Below are 23,210 nucleotides of genomic sequence, written 5' to 3' on the forward strand. Positions count from 1 at the left end.
AGAAAGAAAAATCTAGAATATGAACAGTTCTTTTCAGTAAAGCAACAAATAAATGCCAGAGTTTCACAAAGAAAAACTATTTTAAAACAATCACATTAAATGTTGCACTTAAATAATATCTTTTAAAAAATTACTAGCCTTGGGGTGCCTGGGTGGCTCAGTCAGTTAAGCGTCTGACTCTTGGTTTCAACTCAGGTCATGATCTCACCGTTCTTTAGTTAGATCCTGCATTAGGCTCTGCACAGCACGGGGCCTGCTTGGGATCCTTTCTCCTCCTCTCTCTCTGCCCTTCCCCTGCTCACTCTCTCCCAAAATAAATAAATAAAAACTTTAAAGATTACTAGCCTTTATAGATACTCATATGCCATTTATTGCTCTAGGCCTGACTCAATATGAGAAAACTACTAGGCTTCAACAACATGGATCCCGTACCAGGGATATGGTGATCATTACAATGGGATACTTTTTCCAACCCTTACATTCAATGAAGTACCTATCAGTGTAGGAAAATGATTCCATTTTGAATCAATTATCTCAATGGTGGCCTCAACCAGGCAAGCTGATTAGACATACGGGTTTCATGTAAGGGCCACTGTTTTACATGCCTGGCATGGACACAGGTCCTACCTTCTAGGAGACTCTAATTTTCCAGGGGGAACTATCCAAGAGTGAGACTATAATTTGGTCCTGGTGATTTGATTAAATATTGATTCAAAGATGAACAAGATCCAGCCAAGCCAAGCCAAAAACAGCCAGCATTGAGACTAGCAAAAAAATGTGCTTTCCTTTGGGGCTATGAGCTAGTTGAATGTAAACCTGGAGAATGTTAGCCTAAGAATGAATTTAATTGAAAAGAAAGCAAGAGCCTAGGGATAAAGAAAAACATTTTTGGAGTCAAGTGAGTACCTGGGTGTAGCAGTACTAAAGCTTTACAATTACATGAGTTTCAAAAAAAAGAAAACTCCCTTTATCACCTACTCTGGCTTTTTGTCATTTTCAGTGAAAAGTTAAGACTGACAGGGGTGCCCGGGTGGCTCAGTTGTTTGGGCATCCGACTTCAGCTCAGGTCATGATCTCACGGTTTATGACTTCGAGCCCCACATCAGGCTCTGTGCTGACAGCTCAGAGCCTGGAGCCTGCTTTGGATTCTGTGTCTCATTCTCTCTCTGACCCTCCCCCACTTGTGCTCTGTCTCTCTCAAATAAATGTAAAAAAAAAATTTTTTTTAAAAGTTGCAACTGACAAAACTTACTGGACAATGTCCAAATTATTCCAAACTCCAAAATCCTGTAAGTCTAAGTGTAAAAAAAAATTTTGGAAGTAAAAATCTATTATTGATTGAAATACCTATACTAACAATTTTTAAAAATTAGTGTGTTCAAGTAAAAGAAAAATGGACCACAGAGTTGAATGATTCAATATAATTCTAATTCTGCCAATTTGCAATGTGAATCTGACCACCTAATCTTTCAGGGCTTCTATGAATATGAGACTATGAGGGATAGACTGACTAGCTAACCTTTAAGCTCTTACCAAGTCCTTAATTTTAAGCATTGTAAGAGAACTGTCACTTTGTTAATATGACTATAAATGAAGTGGTTATGCTTCATTAATTTATTCCTCCATCAAACATTTAGAATGTCTATTGTTTACTACACACTGTACCTGGTATTGAGAAGACGGAGATGAGGAAAACTGTGCCCAAGGAGTTTAGTCTAGAAAGGCAGAAAAGCATCTAAACAACTAGATAATTAACCTATGTGATACGTGAAAAAAAAAAAAATTCAAGTATATATGAAGTACAAAAATAGCCTGGGAGTGACTGATCGTCTGAGAAGAGTGAGGACAAGAGTATCCAAAGCAGGCTCTGTGCTGACAGCAGCGAGCCCAATGGGGTGCTTCAACTTACGAATCCCCAAGATCATGACCTGACTCCAAGTCAGACGTTCAACTGACAGAGCCACACAGGCGCCCCAGAAATGAAATTTAAAAGATGAAAAGTAAGCCAAATCAAGAGGACCAGGAGTCCTAGACTGAAGTAGATTTTTCAAGGGTTTTGTAAGCAGTCCAATATTGATGGAGCACAATAGGGTGGGGAGCAAAGAAATGAATGCAAAGAGCTTTTCAAGGATTATGAAGGGTTCCACATGCTATGCTAAACAGGATGGAATTTACCCTGTAAACACTGAGCAGCCCCTGTAAAGATTTTTTTCAAATTGAATTTTTTACTTGTATATAATTAACACACAATATTACATTACTTTCAGATAGAAAATTTATCAGATTTTTAAATGTACTGTTTTTTTTAGAGTACAAATAAGCATTCAGTGTTCCAAAACTGTGAATAACATACTAGTTACTTTTAAGAAGCCAGAGAAAAAAATTCATTTAGTTATGTAATTATGCCTTTTAAATAGTATCTGTCTGGCATATTATCTTACAAATTATACTCATTATTTGATAAATACTTGACGACTGAACTGCGGTAGCCAGATTGATATGAGTGGTCATGGTGCTTAATAACAAAGATCTTAAAATGTAGAATGGCAAAAAGTGCAAAAGCTTTCTAAGGTTCCTTTCAAGTTTGGGGACATAACCCCCTTCCTCAAAAGTAAACGACCTTTCTGTTAATGGTGTTTTTCCTTCTGTATAAGCTATCCATGGCTTAATCAAAGCCTCTGTTCTTTTCTCTCCCAATTCCCCTCTATTTGATACTCATGTGAGAATCTCAGCCATTACCCTAACCCAGAGTCTTCCCGGACACAGACCAAGACTAAGTTAACTATCTTTTATAAAATTGTAAACTCTGCCTCCAATCCAAAATCTCAGGAATCCGGTAATAATCAGATTCTAAAATACTCATAAACACTTCAACATCAAACGTTGCCATCATTTCCATAATGCTCACTGCCACGACCCCAGACCACACTTTCATCACTTTAAACCTACGCTACCACAGCTCCACTCTATTTGATCCTACTAATTTCATTAAAGCAAAGAGCACAGAATTTGGTACTACTTAAATTCAGGTGTATTTAATGTGTGTGCGCATTCTAGCCATTTGTTTATGTTTGTTCTTTATTACAGAACTCAATGACTTCTGTCAACAAGATCTGTCACCACATAAGAGTACGTATAAAACCCGTGTTTGCAGACCCGGGGTAACAAATTCAACCCGCACTTTCTGTTCTTATCTCTCGTCCGCAACTCCAGTGGAATCTGAAGCGACAGGGAGTAATGATGGACGGGCAAAAGGGAGGGGAATGCTGAAGCCCAGAGGCTGGGGCCTCACTTCCGATTGCCACGCTACACCAAGCAACCCACAAGACCCTCTGGCTCTTCCATAGTCCACAAGGAAAGGTGGAGCAGACGCCAGTGCTTCTCGGGTAATCCCCAAGAGCAAAGACACAAGAGGAAAATGCTCCGAAAAAGTCTCTTACTCGTTCAGGACTCACCTGTCAGTAGTGGCGTGGAAGGCGCCATCTTGTCCCGGAAAGAGAAACCCATGCGCTGGGGTCAGAGTTCACGAGGGCCAAACCCGGCCCCTACACGTCTCCACAGGCGTGGAGACAGCGCATAGCTGTTTCCGGTATCACGAGCCTCGGGGCCAATTCACTTCCGGTGGGAGACGGCAGTAGAAAAAGGAGTCTGAACGCGCACGCGCAGCTCTGGGGCGACACTTTAAAGAGCACCGCGGGAGGGACTACTGCTCGTGCGCCAGCCTTTGCCCTCCCCTCTCCCTCTTTTACAGCAGGCGGAGTTCGCACTTCCGCGGGGCGGAGTCCGTCCAGTGCTGACGTTGGCAGCCGAACCCGAAGTAGTTCGAGGCTACGGGCAGCGCTGCTCGGTTGTTGCGTTGCGTTTCCTTCCTCTTTCACTCCACGCTCCCGGCGGCGTCCAGAGCGGCGGCGCGAGAATATCCCGGCGGCCTGCTTGTCGTCCCGCGTGTCCGCTTCTCGGCCGGCCAGTCCGGCGTCGTCAGTCAGTCGGCGGCCCGACGCCCCGCTTGCGCTCGGCACCCGAGTTCGCCTCGCTCAGGCCCAGCGGCCGGAGCTAGCGCCCCGCCTGAGAGCCTTCTAGCTCCGGCAGCGCAGGCACCCGGATCAGAGCGTCGCAGCGGCCCGAGGGGAGGCGAGCTAGCGAGTCTAAGGGGTGGCTGAGGCAGGTGGTGGCGCCGTGAAGATGGTCGCCAAGCAGCGAATCCGTATGGCCAACGAGAAGCACAGCAAGAACATCACCCAGCGGGGCAACGTCGCCAAGACTTCGGTAAGGAAAGAGCAGGCGCCCGTCCGTCCCGCAGCCGGGGTTCAGGCCCGGGTCCTAGGATCGAGTTCTCCCCAGGCCGGAGGCCACGAGCTGGACGCTAAGTTGGCGGGGCGGGGCGGGGCAGGGCAGGGGGGAGGGTGGTTCGGGTAGGTGGGTGCCTGAAGCTAGGCGGTTCGGGAACGGAGGGCAAACCTGTGAGGGGACCTGGAAACCTGGCCCGTGGTGTAGGCTGCAGGAGCCCGGGATCGGATTGGGTTTTTGCATTTGAAATGGGACTTTCCGTTTTTGCAGAGAAATGCCCCCGAAGAGAAGGCGTCTGTAGGACCCTGGTTATTGGCTCTCTTCATTTTTGTCGTTTGTGGTTCTGGTAAGTGTTTTGGGGCTACCATCGGGTAGGGCATTGGATGTCGGGTTTGGGATGACGTGGTGACCCATCAGTGGTGAATCCTACCCGCGTAGTTCTCAACCCACCTGCTGGGAGCTCCACATAAGTGTCTCTCGTCTGAACCGAATTACTTGTCCCACATATGCACAGAGGGTGGTGCTCCAGAAACTTCTCATAGCTTGATTTGTGCTCACAGGAGATCAGAAAAGGAGGTCAGATCTTCAGTTAGTAATGATCAAGTTGGAAGAAATTTAGACCAAAACAAAAAAAACCTCACGGAATGAGAATTTAGAATGTTTTGCAAGCATATTATGAATATATTTGCAAAAAACTTACGAACATGATGTATATGTGGACGTTGAACTGAATTTAACGTGTCCCAAAATCTAATGTTTTTATGGCAAAAATGGGTATATTTTGTAAAGTAAAGCTCGTGCGAAGAATTGGTTGGGTATAGAGGAAATGTACCTGATTGGTAACTTAGTGTAGGAGACAAATGTTTTTAGATTAATTAAAGAAACGTTTGACATATGGGAGGAAAAATAAGTTATCAGGTCAGCCTACTATTAAAGTAATAGATTCCTGCCTGTGCAAATTGATTACAGAATATTTTTCTTCTTTTCATTTATTATTTCAATATGCAAACTGTTCATATTGTTTCTGTTTTTTATATTCTGACATTCTAAAGTTACTGAGGTTTTTCTTAAACGTTTCACTTCGCCTGCTTCCTAAACTTACTAGTTGGCCAAGAGCCAAGCAATTTATATAACCTAAAGATTATTCAATTTCAGCTTTGTGAGAATGAGGAAACATGGTTATATTATAGGCCAGGCCTTAGAAGGACACTTAATATTTTGGGGATAAATCAAAATAATTCTATGCTATAAAAACCTGTTTGCTTTGGTGCTTTAAGCTTTTTCTAAAATGATTGTGTATTGCAAAATCTATTGGACAGTTAGACATAGAGTTCAGAAAAGCTGAAAAAAATAACTCATGGACATTGAATTGGTTTATTAGGGTAGGCTTGTCTTCACTTCTTCAATGAAGTTACATAGCATTTGCAAGTAATTTTAAGGGTGCTCTTGGATTCTCATGAAGTACCTTAATAAATATTTGCCAGTTGTCATTCCTATTTTATTCAAAGTATGCTTACTAAAACATTTGTTCTTTCTTTTTACAGCAATTTTCCAGATTATTCAAAGTATCAGGATGGGCATGTGAAGTGACTGACCTTAAGATGTTTCCATTCTCCTGTGAATTTTAACTTGAACTCATTCCTGATGTTTGATACCCTGGTTAAAAACAATTCAGTAAAGCATCCTGCCTCAGAATGACTTTTCATATCATCCTTCATTTGTCATTCCAAGGTTTCTCCATGAGTCATTCCAAGTTTTCTAGTCCATACCACAGTGCCTTGCAAAAGCACCACATGAATAAAGCAATAAAATTTGATTATTAAGCTATAGTAGTGGACCCTACTTATTCAGTCAGTAAAGAGTAAGTTTTCTTAATGTGGTTGTTAAAACCCTATCCAGTATAGATAGATAATTAGATTAAATCTATGTAGACAGAGTCTAGATTTTGTTAACCCTAATGTGTATATGCAATTAGTTTAATTTAAAATTTGGAGTCATGGTTTTTATATAGTTAGGCACTTTATTACTATATCTTGAAAGCACACTCCCATATAGGGTAATGTCACTGTCCTGTAATAAAGTGCTTATAAATGGAACAACTACACAGTTAGCCTCGTTTTCCCATAATCTTTAGCACCTAAAATTTTTTAAAAGCTTCTAAATGCCTAATATAAAAGGAGATGCTTATAGCTACAATATCTATTTTAACAATATTATTTCTATTACACTACCTTGGATTTTGCATGAGTAGTTATACTAATGTAAAATGCCATAAGAAAACTTGGTTGAGCGTTTTGTAACTTAATCAGTAACTTCAGTTTCACTAAAAGCTACCATGTGGAGTAAAGTCAGGGAAAGTTTGTTTATGTCACCATTGATTTTACCATAATTAATATATCAAAGGGGTCTACTATGCTAGACAATATTTTGGGGAAAAATACTACTAAAAATGGATGTTTCATCAGGACATCCTGATGAGTCTAATGTGCCATAAGACATCTTAGCACGTTAATAGCACTTTTAATACCAAAAAGGCACATCAACTAAAAAGTTACTTCGTTTGGAAATAATTTTCTGGGTTTATGATTAAAATTTTGGTAGGGCACTAGATACATCAGACTAAAGTGCCATCTGGAATCAAATGGATTTGCTGATAAGGATCAGTCTTTAGTCTTCCCTTTGTTGTATAATTTTATAGGTTATGATTGATCAAAGTTTCTTTTTACTAATGGTAAGGGTGAGAAGGCAGGTTTTAGGTTTTCTGATACTGTTGAAAATTGTAAGTTTTGGCTGTTTACTTAGCCATAACTTGATTAAAAAAACAAACAAACAAACCTGAGAGGTGTCTATGTATCAATGAATTGGAAAGAAAGCTGCTTGTTTGCTTTGTTAATTGCCTCAGGATATCTCTTTTAAAATAAGCTGTTTTAAGAGGAACAGAAGGGAAATCTACCTAGTCATACACATTGTGAACCTCAGAGTTTCTGATACCCCTCAATATAGAGGACGAGTGAGGGAGAGGAGTAGTTAAGGATGCTTAGGAACTTGACTACTCTAAAACAGGAAAGGAAGGAATCAGCTGACCTTGGGCCAGCAGGTTTTTATCTGCAGTTACCTGCCTTTCTCACCCAGGAAATAAACACTTGTTTCCCTATGAAGCAAGTGTCTTGATTGACTAATTCTATTTTATTATAACTTTAAAAATGAAAGTTACTGTTCTAAATTTATAGCAGGTGCCTTATTCTTTGCTTTGAGTCAAACCATTCCGTATAAAAATTTCCCTTGGTTTACTATAAATAATTGGCTTTAAGATGTTAGGGTTTTGTTTTTTTTTTTTAAGTTGTACAATGTCTTTATTGATTTGACTGTTAAATTGCTACAGCTAGCAATCATTTTACATATGTAAAGTTGCATTCCTTTTGTATTTCATGTGTGATTTCCTAATTGAGTACATTTTATATTAAGGATGGATTATGCATGTTTGGGTCAATGAAAGCTATGTCTTGATTTATCCTTTAAAAATAAAGTTCCCAGAATATTTGATTCCTTCTGAAAGGAAATGATTTTACAGATTTCTTATCTGAGTGTACTTTTTATAGTTAATAGAAAATTAAAGAATGCTTAGTATTATGTTGTACTTGAGTTAAAAGAACTGGTACCCAGAGACTCAGATTAAAAACTTATAACTGGAAATAGGTAGCAAGAAAAACATTAAAAGTATAGGGGTGCCTGAGTGGCTTGGTGAATTAAGCGGCTGACTCTTGATAGCAGCTCAGGTCATTATCTTATGGTTCATGAAATCCAGCCCTGTCTTGGGCTCCATACCGACAATGCAGAGCCTGCTTGGGATTCTCTCTTTCCCTCTCTCTCTGCCCCCTTCCCTGCTTGCACACTTGCGCTAGCCTGCTCTCAAAATAAAAGTAAATTTTAAAAAAAGGAAAACATGAAAAGCACAGTGAATTAAATACTTCTCCACCTAAGATTTACCCTCATCTCATTATCATTCAAGAAGTCTCATTCAAGGAAAAATCACAGTTCTTTTGATCTCCCTTTCCCAATTGAATTTGGTGTCATCCAGTGTTGAACATAGTATGATGATGCTTTGTTGGGGGTTGTCTACACTGTGTCCAATTACGCTTTGTAACTTAGGTATAACGTTTCAAGGAGTTGTTCAGGATTTCACTGTATCTGTTGGGTTGTATGTAATGTTGCTCAGAATAACCAAGTGGGCTTCCAGAATGTGGAAAGATTTTCATTGTAACAGGATGTTTTGTAATGGGCTTTGACTTACTTGGAAGAAGTGTGTGTGCTCAACTGCAGGGTGGTCGCTCTTACTGAGGTTTGTGGTGTTTTGCTGGCATAAAGGAGGACCCTGTAGAGGTGGATTATGCTCTTGGGAGGTTCATCAAAATTTTATTGCTCTTAGAGCATCTGAAATTTAGGACATCAAATTTTCTAATTAGAAATTCTTTTGAAATTTGATTTGTCTTTACCTACCTTTAACTTACTGTTTTAGATGCAAACCAGAACTTCAAGAAGCAGGAGTTGGGTTCAACAGCAAATTCTTTGTAACTCCCTTAGAGAACCCTTTCCTATCTAAACTTCATCCCACTGTAGCTACTTGTACTGCTTTATCTTCAAGTTGAATTAGGAGAAAAATGTCCTAATTTGAAAAGAGTACGAATGAGCAGTAAAAGGCTAGAAGTCACGCTGAAGGGGAAAACTCAACTGTCAGGACTTGGATATTACAGAATCATAAGTATGGAAAGGACATGAGCAATTTAGTCCAATCGCATTTATTCAATGAATATTGAGTAACTTATGTGCCAGATATCGAGTTAGAGCTGTGAAAACAGTCCCAGCACTCAGGTATTTTTCAGTCCAGTAGTGGGAGAAAAGACAAAGTGAAAACCGTAATTGTGGTCAGTATTTCAAAGGAAAAGTAAAACCAGATAAATGGTGTCTGCTCTCACAAAGCTAGCTGAGGCAGAGCAGAAACTAGAACCAAGGTTTCCAGACTCAACTGTACCCTAGAGAAACCATAGGAATGATTGCAAAACGTCTATACAGAGCACTTCTGTTTTCATGAGCTCTTTACTTCTGCATTTAGAAAAAAAATCTTAATGAAAAAAAAAATGTTTTTGCATGTTGCCAATTCAAAGAAGAAAAAAAACTTGTCCTTTTATAGATGCAATTTCTTTTGAAAATGAATTTGTGACAATTTTACTATTGATGTTTCCTGTATAGCACAAAAATAGATCAAATCAGTAATGTTATCCACTGTAACATATTCAAGAGTACATTTTTAACAAATATTTTGCTATATATTCTTCTGTATTTTGTTTTAAAATTTTCATCTGTGATGTTGAAAAATCTTACTTGATAGTCTGGTAGCCAAAAATAAATGCAGTCATGTGCCCTCCATAGATTCTTTTTATTACAAAATTTCAGTGAATAAACCATGTGTGACTTTTTTTTTTTTTTTACCATGTACAAACTTCTACTTTGGGATGTAGATAGAAAAAATCTGCAAATTTAAATAAAACTATGATTTCAAGGTCATTAAAACAGGTTTTTCTTCTTTTCTCACTGTTGTGAAGAAAGTCTGGACCAGGAGAATGAAAATAATTGATTTTAGAGCCAGAAAGGAACTTTAGAAATTATCTTGATTAGTAGCCCCTTTATTTTACGTTTGAGGAAATTATGGCCTAGAGAAGTTCTCTTTCCCATCACCAATAATGAATCAGTAGCAGAACAAGGATTAGAAAGTAATTCTGATTCTTTAGGAATATCTTATTTTATTTTAGATTACATGTTAATCTCAGAAAACCCCATAAGTGTACTGTGAAGGCAAAATCTGAATATTTACTAAACTTCAATGGCTTCCCACTGCCATTGGAATCAAATAACTCTTTAAGCTCTGATTTTCGGGAGACTTCACAACATGGTCCAACCTACCTTTTCAGCTTTGGCCCCCTCACTCTCCCACTTCTCTCCATTGCCAAGTTAGCCCCCAAAGTCTGCTTTCATTTTTCAAATACCTTGTGCTCTGTTTTTGCTCATTTCCCCTACATTACAATACTACCTATTCACAAAGTCTAGCTTAAATCCACCCCCCACCGTGAAGTCTTCTCTTATGGAAATTAGAAACACTTTCTTTGGGATTGTTGACTCTGAACCAGTTAGCATTTATTATGTTGCCATGTTTATTAGTTTTGTTTGCTTAGTTTCTCAGCTAGAGTATAGAATCCTTAAGAGAAACAATATTTTTATTTCTTTTTCATTCTTTTTTCATCTCCCATCACCACCCTCAAGGTGAATATGCAACTTTACACACATAGAGGGAGTTCAACATTTAAAAAAAATTTTTTTTAGTGTTTGTTTATTCTTGAGAGAGAGGGAGACACAGAATCCGAAGCAGGCTCCAGGCTCTGAGCTGTCAGCCCAGAGCCTAATGGGGGGCTCGAGCTCATGAACTGTGAGATCATGACCTAAGCCAAAGTCGAATGCATAACCAACTGAGCCACCCAGGTGCCCCTTAGGTGAGTGATAAAAGAGAGCACTGGAGGCCCTATCATATCAGAATAATCTTTAAAGTAAGAACATGTCTTGTGAAATAATCTTCCTGGTACAACAGTCACCCCAACTACTTCCAGTCTTGGCCACCTCTGCTTAACGGCTGGGCTTAGCACCAGAGTACAGTCCACCTTTGAAACGGACTCTCTCAGGATACACTTGATATTTAGAAATAAGTCAACAGTGGTATTTGTCCTTCGGGCATATTTGAGAACTGCTTGTTGTGAGTGTCCTTGAGAAAACCATTATAAGTGCTGTATAAAGAAAGCTGACACCTCACCACACCTGTCTGTCCAGTTATAAGGAAAGAGTCAGACAACCATGCTGTTCAGAGAAGGTGCCTGGGGGCTGTCAGCTGCCCTCTGTCCTGGGCCCCATCCCAGAGCATAGGAAGGAACAAGGATGTCACAGGAGGTGCGCCTTTCCCCAAATCAGACCACAAACCCAGAAGGCTTTGCTTCTCCCAAACCAGATCCAGTCCATGAAAGGGACAGCTTGTTCTCTTCGCAAGGAAATTCCCTCCAGCAAGGCCACACCACACAGACTAGCATTTATGATGTCATGTGGTCACCAAACCAGATCTCATCCATTGGGCAAAGGAGACTCTCAGGGCCCATCTGGGAAAAGGCCATCCATGCAGCCATGTGGAGCTCTGGACAACCACTTAACTCTTGACACCCAGTTGTGCCATGGGACCAGGGTGAACCACGAAGACGCTGCGAGTTTGTTTTCTGCCTGACACTTGCACCATTTAATGAACAACTATAGATGCCAAGGCATGAATGCATCTGGGGTTCAGACAGATTATAATTTCTGACAAAGCCCAAATGACAAAGATCAAGAAACCCTGGCAGTATCCAAGCGTATTTCTACCTAGCTCCAGTCCTGGTTACTTATACACAACCTCCTGTTAATTACAGGTGGATTACATGGAGAAGGGAGGTGTAATAGTCCTTTCTGCTTGACTGAGAACAGCATCAGATTGCTCTTCAAGGGAAAAGCTGGCTCCATCAGTGGACTATGCAACTCTTGATCATGGGGTTGTGGGTTCAAGCCCCACACTGGGTGTAGAAATTACTTAAAAATAAAATCTAAAAAAAAAAAAAAAAAAAAAAAGAATGCTTTTCAAGGCCAGATCCCTTTCTTCGCTGAACATTATGTGAAAGTCCACCTGCACTTTCCAAGTACACACAGGGAAAGTGGACCAGCAGAGTTTAATACCCAGCCTAGGTCAATGGTCTAATCTATTAATCACAGTGTGGCAGGGGGACCCACAGAAACCTGGAAGCCAGACTCTTGGGCCCCACCCAAGTCCCACTGAATCAGAATTTTCATTGTCACGGGATCCTTAGGTAATTCATATACAAATTAAACTTTGAGAAGTGTTGAAGAGATCTCAGAGTTCTGGTTCCCTGGCCATAAACAAATACCCAATCTCCTTGGGCTTCATTCTCTTTGCCTACTGAAAAGGAACCACTTAACCCTCCCGTTTCATGCAACTGTTATGAAACCTCATGATAGTAAAAGCACTTTGAAAAGCTAAAATACTCTATGTAAATAAGATTCACTAGCTTTGTGAACTGCAAACAGAAGCCATCTCTGATAGGGTGAGGGGCCTTCCTCACTGAAAACAGAAAGTAACAGTAGCCTCTGTATTTGACTTGGCAGGAAATCACCTGTTTCTTAGGATCACTTGCTATTTATGCATTTTGAACTATAATTTTACTTTCCCAAAGTTCTGCCTTCTGAACAGTCTCTTAAAACTTATGGGACTGTGAATCCTATCCAGCTAATTAGGAATGCGATAAGATCGATCACATTTGGAAACTTGAAGAGAATCCAGAGTGTACCCTGGTCTCAAAGACCGCTTGTGACACAGGTATCCCTGCTTTCGAGGCTCTTGTGACATCCCTTTTATCATCCCACAACAAAATTGCCATTTCTGGGGAAGTACAGAGGGCACACTTGCAGGTAATGCTACCTCCAGTGTGAAAAGGGTGCTTGGTAAATATATAGACTCTGAAATTTGTCCTTAAAAAAGACCTGAATCCATGTAAAGAGAAAACAGAAAAACGTTTAGAAAAAGATATATAGACTTTGATTTGATACCTTCACTCATTAAGAAAATATTTTAAAATATTTTTTAATGTTTATTTATTTCTGAGAGAGAGAGACAGAGTGGGAGTGGGAAGGGGCGGGGAGAGAGGGGAACACAGAATCCAACGCAGGCTCCAGGCTCTGAGCTGTCAGCACAGAGCCTGACATGGGGCTTGAACTCACGAACCATGAGATCATGACCTGAGCTGAAGTCAGTCACTTAGCCAGCTAAGCCACCCAGGTGTCCCTACCTTCACTCATTTTAAAGATAAACTTAGGGTAGCCTGGGTGGCTCTCAGTTAAGTGTCCAGCTCTCGATTTTGGCTCAAGTCATGATCCCATGGTTGTGGGATTGACCCCTGCATCGGGCTCCATTCTGAGCATAAAGTTGCTTAGGATTCTCTCTCTCCCTCCCCCCCATCTCCCTCTCTCTCTCTCTCTCTCCATCTCTGCCCCTCCCCTGCTTGTGTGCTCTCTCTCTCTCTCAAAATAAATAAATGAACATTAAAAAAAAGAAGAAATTTAGGGCACCTTGGTAGCTCAGTCAGTTGAACGTCCCACTCTTGGTTTCAGCTCAGGTCATGATCTCATGGTTTCGTGATTCGCTAACAGCAAGGAGCCTGCTTGGGATTCCCTCTCTCTCCCTCTCTCTCTGCCCCTCCCCTACTCATGCTGTCTCTGTCTCTCTCAAAATAAATAAGTCAAATGAAAAAAAAAATAATAAACCTACATTTTTACAGGAAAGTTACAAAGATAGTACAGAAATTTCCTTTACCCCTTCACTCAGCTTCCCCTATTGTAAATATCTTACATAACCATGATACACTTGTTAAAACTAAGAAATTAACACTGAAGCAATACTATTGACTAAATTGCAACTCTTTGGATTTCACCAGTTTTCCCACTACGTCCCTTTTCTGTTTTAGAATCTAGTCCAAGCTGCTACCACATGTTACTTTAGCCTTCACCCCCATCTTTTTTTCTTTTTTTAATGAGCCTTTTTTTAATTGTGCCTCATATAGGATATTGTGCTTTGGATATATACACAAAATATATGAGATGCCTACATGCTACCACCAATATGCCAATATTTAACAGTTGTTAAAATTTTGCCATATTTCCTTTAAATCTCTTTTTTGAAATATAATTAAAATCTTAAGGATATAACAAAGATACCCCTTTTTTGCCTTCTGAAGTCAGTTTAAGCCATTCAAAATCATTAAAAATTTTTTTTAATGTTTATTTATTTTTAAGAGAAAGAGAGACAGAACGCAAGTGAGGGAGGGACAGAGAGAGAGGGAGACACAGAATCCAAAGCGGGCTCCAGGCTCTGAGCCGTCAGAGCAGAGCACAACACGGGGCTCGAACCCACGGACTGTGAGATCATGACCTGAGCCACAGTCTAACGCTTACCCAATAGAGCCGCCCAGGAGCTCCTAGACATTTTTGTACCTTGACTACACATATACAAATTCACAAATAATATATATTCTTGCTTTGTGAACTTTTAAGATTGACATAGGTAGTGTCAAACCATACATTTTATATGCAATTTTACTTTTCACTCCACATAATTTTGAGGTTTCTCCAGTGTATCTGATTCATTCATTTTAATTGCTGTATGGAGCATACTCTTTATGAATAAGCCACACTTTTGCATCTAGACTCTAGAGAGATGCTGAGGCTGTTTCTGCTGGCTCACTGTTGTACTCTGGGCTGTAATGGAAGTGGATGTTTATACATTTTTCCTTGTATAAATATATAGAGAATCTAGTCTAGAAGTAGAACATCTGAGCGTGAGGCAGGTGCATCTTCAAATGTATTAGGGATGGTAAATTAACTATCTAGAAAAGGTTCTGAGTTTCCATCAGCAATGTGTAAGAGTTTTTATTTCCTTGAGAGTTCACTAAAATTTTATTTGATCAGACATTAACTTTTGCCCTTCTAATAAGAGGGTAAACTTGTCTCGGTGCTGTTTTAATATGCCTCTCTCTGATTACTAGCAAGGTTGAGCCACTTTTCAAGTGCTGGCTCTGAAGCCTGGCTTTGTATCTTTTTTTTACACTCTGTACCTATGTGACCTTGGGCAATCTGTTTAATTCTGCTTTTTCAATTACAAATGAATTAAATGAACAAATACAGGTAAAGCACACAGAAAAGAGACTGGTAGAACAAGATGCCCCAAATTCACCTGAGATATCTCTTTCCCTAGACTTGGAACCATCAGCCATGGTTCTTTTTACCAGGATATGGTATTTAGAGATTACAACCTGAATTCTACAGGAGCTTATTACAACTGTGTTGTCATTGCCTCTAAGACTTTTAGTGAACAAAACTAAAAAAATATGTATTTTTATGTTGTATGTTTTAAAGTTTATTTATTTGAGAGAGAGAGAGAGAGGGAGCATGCACACATGAATGGGGGAGGGGCAGAGAGAGTGGGAGAGGGAGAATCCCAAGCAGGCTCTACACTCTCAGTCCAGAGTTTGATGTGGGGCTTGAACCCACAAACCATGAGATCATGACCTGAAATCAAGGGTCAGATGTTTAACTGACCGAGCCACCCAGGTGCCCCCAAAATATGTATTTTTAAGGGAAAGTACATCATGATTTTATATTGGTGTTTCCAGTTTAAACTTAAGATGACAGGTTTTCACTTGTTTCTTGAATTTTGTATTTGTATCCTTTTTTTCCCTTAAGTTTGAAAATCTTGGTTCCTAACAACATTAATGCAATTATTTAGTTGTTTTATCCTATTAAATATATAATAGTTTCAAAATATAATAACCATTTTATTAACAATATGGTTATTGAAAACAGTTTTCTTTGCAGTTCTTTTTGTCCTTAGGTGATATTTCATGAGGGATATAGAACCAAATTAGAAGCGTCTAAATCATCTGAAATTTCTCTGTGTGATGATGCCACTAACTTGATATTGAGTTAGGATCATTTGTTCCATTTGACTTTGATTTTCAGGATTTTTTTTAAACAGCTTTATATGAATCACATGCTATACAATTCACCCATTTAAAGTATGCATTTAAATGGTTTTCAGTATATTCAGAGTTGTGTGATGATCACCTACAGTCATGTTTGCATAACCTCAAAAAGAAATCTAGTACTTTTTGGCTATGAACACTCAACTATTCTCCCCACCCCCACTCCATAGCCTAATGCAACCACTAACTTATTTTCTCTCTCTCTATTGACCTATTCTGGACATTTAATATGAATGGAATCACTTAATATGTGGTATTTTGTGACTAGCTTCATCCATATTGTAGTGTGTAACAGCACTTCATTTTTTTATGGCTAAATAATATTCCATTATATGGATATACCAGATTTGGTGGAACATTTAGTGGAGATTGAGGTTTTTTTCCACCTTTGATTATTAGGAATAATGCTGCTACTGTACATTTGTGTACAAGTTGTTGTGTGGACATATACTTACATTTCTCTTGGATAGATACTTAGGAGTAGAATTGCTTGGTCAAATGGTGACTCGATGTTTTAACTTTTTTGAGGACCACTGGATTGTTTTCCAAAGTGGCTGCCCCATTTTATATTCCAGCAGTGTAGGAGGGTTCTAATTTCTCTATATCCTTGTCAACACTTGTCAAAGGATGTCAGCATCCTTTGTTATTATTGTCTTTTTTATTCTAGCCATCCTGGTGGGTATGAAGAGGTAGCTCATCGTGGCTTTGATTTGCATTTCCCTGATGGCTGATGATTTTCATATGTTTATTAGCCATGTGCGTATCTTCTTTAGTGAAATATGTTTGGAGATCCTTTGCTTAGTTAAATTGAATAGGAACACTCGATGTAAGATCTCTTTTGTCCATTTAAAAACTGAGTTATTTATTTCTTGTTATTGAGTTGTAAGAGGTCTTTGTGTAATTCTAGATACAAGTCCTTTATCAGATATATATGATTGTGATTTGCAAATATATTCTCCCAATCAATGTGTTGTCTTTTTAACTTTCTTGATTGAGTCTTTTGAAGCACAAAATTTTCAATTTAGATGAAGCTCAATTTATCTATTTCTTTAGTTGCTTGTACTTTTGTTGTCATATCCAAGAATCCACTGCCAGATCTAAGGTCATGAAGATTTACCCCTGTTTTTTCCTTCAGGTGTCATAGTTTTGGCTTTTACATTTAGGTCTTTGATCAATTTTGAGTTAATTTTTTGTATACGGTATAAGGAAAGCGTCTAATTTTATTCTTTTGTGTGTGGCTATCCAGTTGTCCCAGCACCATTTGTTGAAAAGGCTACTGTTTCCCCTTTGAATTGTCTTGGCATCATTGTTGAAAACTCAATTGACTCTACATGAGTTTATTTCTGGACTTTCAATCCTATTCCACTGATCTATTTGGCTAGATTTAGGTCAGTAACACAATGTCTTGATCACTCTTGCTTTGTAGTAAGTTTTGAAATCAGGAGGTGAGTCATCCAACTTTGTTCTTTTTCAAGATTATTTTGCCATTTTGGTTCCCTTAAGTTTCCATATGAATTTTAGGGTTTGCTTGTCAATTTCTACAAAGAAGCCAACTTACATTCAGGTAGGTATGATGTTGAATCTGTAGATCAATTTGGGGAGCATTGTCATTTTAACAATATCAAGCCTTCCAATCTGTAAACATGGGATATCTTTCTATATACAGTATTTACATTTCTTTCAACAATGATTTGTAGTTTTCAGAGTATATGTTTTAAACTTTTGTTAAATTTATTCCTAAGTATTATTCTTTTTGATTTCATCATAAATGGAACTGTTTTCTAAGTTTCATTTTTTATTTGCTCAATGCTACTATATAAAAGTACAATTTGTGTCTTTATGTTGACTTTGTGCCCTACAATCTTACTGAACACATTCATTAGTCCCAATAGTTTTTAGTAGATTTCTTAGGATTTTCTACATACAAGATTATGTTACCTGCAAATAGAGATAGTTTTACTCTTTCTTTTCCAATCTGTATGCCTTTAATTTCTTTTTCTTGACTAATTAATTACTCTGGCTGGAACCTCTAATATAATATTGACTAGAAGTGGCAACAGCAGATATCTTTGTCTTATTCCTGATCTTAGGAGGAAGGCATTTAGCCTTTCACCATTAAGTAGGATGTTAGCTGTGGGTTTTTTGCGGATGACTTTTCAGGTAGAGATTTTAGTTTGCTACTATTTTGTTAAAAATTTCTGCATTGCATTGAGGGGTGACTGGGTGGCTCAGTTGGTTAAGTGCGTGACTCTGGCTCAGGTCATGAACTTGCGGTTCATGAGTTTGAGCCCCATATCGGGCTAGCTGCTGTCAGCAGAGAGCCTGCTTTAGATCCTCTGTGTCCCGCCTCCATCCCCCCCCCCCAACTTGCTGGTGCTCCCTGTCTCTGTCAAAAACAAATAAACATTTAAAAAAATTTTCTGCACTGATGTCCGTAAGAGATCTTGGTATGGTTTTCATTTTTTGAGATGTACTTGTCTGGTCTTGGCATCAGGGTAATAGCGGCCTCAGAAGATAAAATGGGAACAGTTCTTCCCTCTTCTATTTCGTGGAAGAGTTTATGAAGAATTGTTTATTATTCTTTAAATATTTGGTAGAATTCTCCAGTGAATGGTAATCATTTTGCAGTATGTACCTACCTCAAATCATTATGTTGTATACCTTTAACTTACATAATCTTATATGTCAATTGTATCTCAATAAAACTGGGGGAGAAAAAAGGAAGTCACCAGTGAAGTCATCTGGGTCTGGACCTTTCTTTGCAGATAGTTTTAAAATGACAAATTCAATCTGTTTACTTATTTAAGGCTATTCAGATTTTCTATTTTTTTCTTGATTCAGTCTGTGTCTTTTTAGGAAATTGTCCATCTTATCTAAGTTATCTAATTTATTAGCATGTAAGTGTTTATCATATTCTTTTAGAATCCTTTTATTTCTGTAAGGTGAATAGCAATGTCCCCCCTTTTATCTGAACCTTCTCTCTCTTTTCCTTGATCAATCAAGCTACAGGTTTGCCAACTTTGCTGTTCTTTTCAAATAACCAACTTTTCGGTTTATTAATTTTCTCTATTATTTTTGTATTCTTTATTTCTTTCATTTCTGTTCTGTAACCATTGGTATTCTTGGCTTCCTTGTCTGGGCATGGAAACTCTGCTTTATGAATGAACTGGGGCAAGGTGAATCAGATCCCAGTACTTTCAGTGTGCCAGACCCAGCATAGAGTCTCTGTCCCCACAAGTGGGAGCTGGGTGAAAGAAGGGAACCCTATGTTCCTGGCTGCATCTGTCTGGAGTGGGGTTTTTATCACATCGAGTCGGGAAGGAGAGGGAGAGGGTCGTGGGTCAGATGCCACCAATTCTCATTGTTCTTACTAAGTTTTAATAGGTTTTCTTGAATAAATGTTTCTTCATTTGCTATATGGCCTGAAGAGCATTTCTAGAGAATGAATATTTAAAAGTGATTTTCACCAATTTCACTGTGGAGAGGGAACACAGAGGTCCTAACATTGCCATGCCAGAAGTACACCCTTAAGGGTTGCTTTTTAATTTTTTTCAAATTGATTGTACAACTATGTAACATATTCACACAATTCTAAACTTAAATCCACTGAAGAAGATATATTCAGAGAAATCCATTCCTATTACTGCTCTTTCCACTGTGTTGCCTCTATTGATAAAGTTAAATTTTTTTTATTGACATATAATTAACATACCTTAACATTTACCCTTTTAAAGAGCACAAATTCAGTGGTTTTTAGTATATTTTAAAAGTTACGCAGCAATTACTATCTTATTTCAGAATATTTCATCTCTTCCAAAAGAAACCTCTGTTAGCAGTCACCCCCAAGTCCCCACTCCTCCCAGCCCTGGCAACCACCAATCTACTTTGTTTCTTTGTGAGTTTGTCTATTCTGAACTTTTCATAAGAGTGGAATAATATGGTATGTTGCCTTTTGTGAGAGACTTATCTCACTTAGCATAATGTATTCACAATTTCTTCTTCATGGCTGAATAACATTCCATTGTATGCAGGTAATGCAGTTTGTTTATTCATTCATCAGTTGATGGAGAGTTGGGTTGTTTCTATTTTTGGCTATTATGAATAATTCTGCTATGAATATTCATATTCAAGTTTATGTGTGGGCATATGGGTGTTCTTTTCTCTTGGGTGTATGCCTAGGAGTATAAACAACCTTTTAAAAAGAGTTTTTGTTTTATTCCATTAGTTCTTTTGTCCATCTATCTTATCTAGATATATATCACAACCACTTTCTTAGATAAATGGTAGATTGTGCACATACACTTTTCTTCACTTTCCTCTTTTCATTTAAAATATATCCAGGAAAACAAAATAAAAAATACATGTGCTGGGGCCGGGGTCGGGGGGGTGCCTGGGTGGCTCAGTTGGTTAAGCGTCCAACTCTTGGTTTCAGCTCAGGTCATGATCTCACCGTTTGTGGGATCGAGCCCTGTGTTGGGCTCTGCGCTGACAGCACGGAGCCTGCTTGGGATTCTCTCTCTCCTTCCTTATCTGCCCCTCCCCTGCTCTCTCTCTCTGAAACTAAATAAACTAAAAAAATTAAATTAAAATAATACACGTTGGGCATCAGTCCCTATCCATATGTAGAGATATTCCTCACTTCATTTTACAGCTGAATGATCAGGATGTGCCGTGATTTATTTAACTTCAGCCAGTAACCTATTCATGGATATTTGTTTTACATTCTCTTGCTATTACAAACTGAACTGGAATAAATTGCCTTATGGATATGTTTTTTGCAAATTTATTTTTTCATTGTTTTTCATTTTAATCCCAGTATAGTTAACATACAGTGTTATACTAGTTTCAGGTGTACAATATAGTGAGTCAACAATTGTATACATTACCCAGTGCTCGTCATGATAAGTGTAGTCTTTAACCCCATCACTTATCTTACCCATCCCCTCTCCCACCTCTGCTCTGGCGACCACAGTTTTTTCTCTATAGTTAAGAGTCTATTTCTTGGTTTGCCCCTCTCTCTTTTCTTCCTTTGCTTGTTTTGTTTCTTGAATTCTACATATGAGTGACATCATATGGTATTTGTTTTTGACTTATTTTGCTTAGCATAATACTCTCTAGCTCCATCTATGCTATTGCAAATGGCAAGGTTTCATTCTTTTTATGGCTGAATAATATCTCAGTGTATCTATCTACTACATCTTCGTTATCCATTCATCAATCAATGGACACTTGGGCTGCTTCCATAATTTGGCTACTGTAGATAATGCTACTATAAACATCAGTGTGTGTGTATCCCTTTGAATTAATATTTTTGTATTCTTTGGGTAAATATTTAGTACTGCAATTGCTAGATCACGGGGTAGCTCTATTTTTAACTTTTTGAGGAACCTCCATATTGTTTTCCTCCATATTGTTTTCCTCCATATTATTTTCCATGCCACAGTGGCTGTATCAGCATTCCCACCAACAGTGCAAGAGCTTTCCTTTTTCTCCATGTCTTTGCCAACACTTGTTGTTTCTTGTGTTTTTGATTTTAGCCATTCTGACAGGTATGAGGTGCTACCTCATTGTACTTTTGATTTGCATTTCTCTGATGATGAGTGATGTTGAAAGTCTTTTCATTTGTCTCTTGGCCAACTGTATGTCTTTAGAGAAATGTCTATTCATGTCTTCTGCCCAATTTTAATTGGATTATTTGTTTTTTGGGTGTTGAATGTTTTAAGTTCTTTAGAGATTTTGGATACCAATGCTTTATTGGATGTTATTTGTAAATATCTTCTCCCATTCACTAGATTGCCTTTTAGTTTTGCCGTTTCCTTCACTGTTCAGAAGCTTTCTTATTTTATTTTAAGGAGAGAGCAAGTGCATGAGAGTGGGGGAGATGGGGAGAGAGAAAGAGAATCCAAAGCAGGCTCCATGCTCAGTGGAGCCTGGTGCAGGGCTTGATCCCAAGATCCTGGGATCATGACCTGAGCTGAAATCAAGGGTTGGAGACTCAGTTGACTGAGCCACTCAGGTGCCCTATGTTCAGAAGCTTTTTATTTTGATGTAGTCCTAATAGTTTATTTTTGCTTTTATTTCCCTTGCCTTGGGAGACATATCTAGAAAAATGCTGCTACAGCCAATGTCAAAGAAATTACTCCCTGTGCCCTCTTCTAGGATCTGTATGGTTTCAGATTTTATATTTTGATCTTTAGTCCATTTTGAGTTTATTTTTGTGTCTGGTGTAAGAAAGTGGTCCAGCTTCATTCTTTTGCACGTGGCTGTTTAGTTTTCCCAACACAGTTTATTGAAGAGACTGTCTTTCCCATTATATATTATTTCCTCCTTTGTCAGAGATTAATTGACATATAATGATGGATTTATTCCTGGGTTTTCTGTTCTGTTCCATTGATCTATGTGTTTATTTTTAGGTCAGTGCCATACTGTTTTGATTATTACAGCTTTGTAATATACTTGAAGCCTGGAATTGTAATACCACTAGTTTTATTGGTTTGTTTCTCTTTCTCAAGCTTGCTTTGGCTATTCGTGGTCTTTTGCGGTTGTGTACAAATCTTAGGATTGTATGATCCAGCTCTGTGAAAAATGCTGTGGATATTTTGATAAGTATTGCATTAAATGCGTAGACTAATTTGGGTAGTATAGACATTGTAACAATATTTGTTCTTCCAATCCATGAGCATGGAATGTTTGTCCATTTCTTTGAGTCATCTTCAATTTCTTTATCAGTGTTTTGTAGTTTCCACAGTACAGGTCTTTCATCTCTTTGGTTAAGTTTATTCATACATATTTTATTGTTTTTGGTACAATTATAAATGAGATTGTTTTCTTAATTTCATTCTCTTCCGCTTCATTATTAGGGTACAGAAATGCAACAGATTTCTGTACATTAATTTTGTATCCTGTGACTTTACTGCATTCATTTATCAGTTCTAGTGGTTTTTTGGTGGGGTTTTTAGGGTTTTCTATATATAGTATCACGTCATCTGCAAATAGTGAAAGCTTTAATTCTTCCTTAACAATTTGGATGCCTTTTCTTTCTTTTTGTTGTCTAATTGCTGTGGCTAGAACTTCCAGTGCTATCTTGAATAAAAATGGTGAGAGGGGACATCTTCGTCTTGATCCTGACCTTAGGGAAAAAGCTCTGTTTTTCCCCCATTGAGTGTGATGATTGCTGTGGGTTTTTCACATATAGCCTTTATTATGTTGAGGTATGTTTCCTCTAGACCTGCTTTGTTTAGGGTTTTATCA

General features: G+C 38.5%; 2 protein-coding genes across 2 annotated transcripts in view; one reads left to right on the forward strand and one right to left on the reverse strand.

The window, feature by feature from the left end:
• Nucleotides 1-3,609, reverse strand: part of EIF2A (eukaryotic translation initiation factor 2A) — a 30,271-nt gene extending 26,662 nt beyond the window's left edge. The window contains exon 1 of the mRNA XM_007086309.3: nt 3,456-3,609. Within this exon, the coding sequence (XP_007086371.3) occupies nt 3,456-3,507 (52 nt within the window). The 5' untranslated portion in view covers nt 3,508-3,609. The remainder of the gene's footprint in view (nt 1-3,455) is intronic.
• Nucleotides 3,610-3,823: 214 nt separating this feature from the next.
• SERP1 (stress associated endoplasmic reticulum protein 1) lies at nt 3,824-7,842 on the forward strand. Its single transcript, XM_042957200.1, has 3 exons — nt 3,824-4,266; nt 4,558-4,633; nt 5,832-7,842. The coding sequence occupies exons 1-3, from the start codon at nt 4,183-4,185 to the stop codon at nt 5,870-5,872; spliced, it is 201 nt and encodes a 66-aa protein (XP_042813134.1). The 5' UTR covers nt 3,824-4,182; the 3' UTR covers nt 5,873-7,842.
• Nucleotides 7,843-23,210: the final 15,368 nt, after the last annotated feature.

This window comes from Panthera tigris, chromosome C2 (genome assembly GCF_018350195.1).
Source record: "Panthera tigris isolate Pti1 chromosome C2, P.tigris_Pti1_mat1.1, whole genome shotgun sequence".
In the NCBI taxonomy this organism is placed as follows: Eukaryota; Metazoa; Chordata; class Mammalia; order Carnivora; family Felidae; genus Panthera; species Panthera tigris.

What these genes read in the sequence shown, in the direction of transcription:
- SERP1 (XM_042957200.1), top strand. Translation starts at nt 4,183, where the DNA reads ATGGTCGCCAAGCAGCGAATCCGTATGGCCAACGAGAAGCACAGCAAG. An exon ending in GCAACGTCGCCAAGACTTCG is followed by an intron (nt 4,267 to 4,557) that starts GTAAGGAAAGAG and finishes CCGTTTTTGCAG; the next exon opens with AGAAATGCCCCCGAAGAGAA. An exon ending in TTTTGTCGTTTGTGGTTCTG is followed by an intron (nt 4,634 to 5,831) that starts GTAAGTGTTTTG and finishes TTCTTTTTACAG; the next exon opens with CAATTTTCCAGATTATTCAA.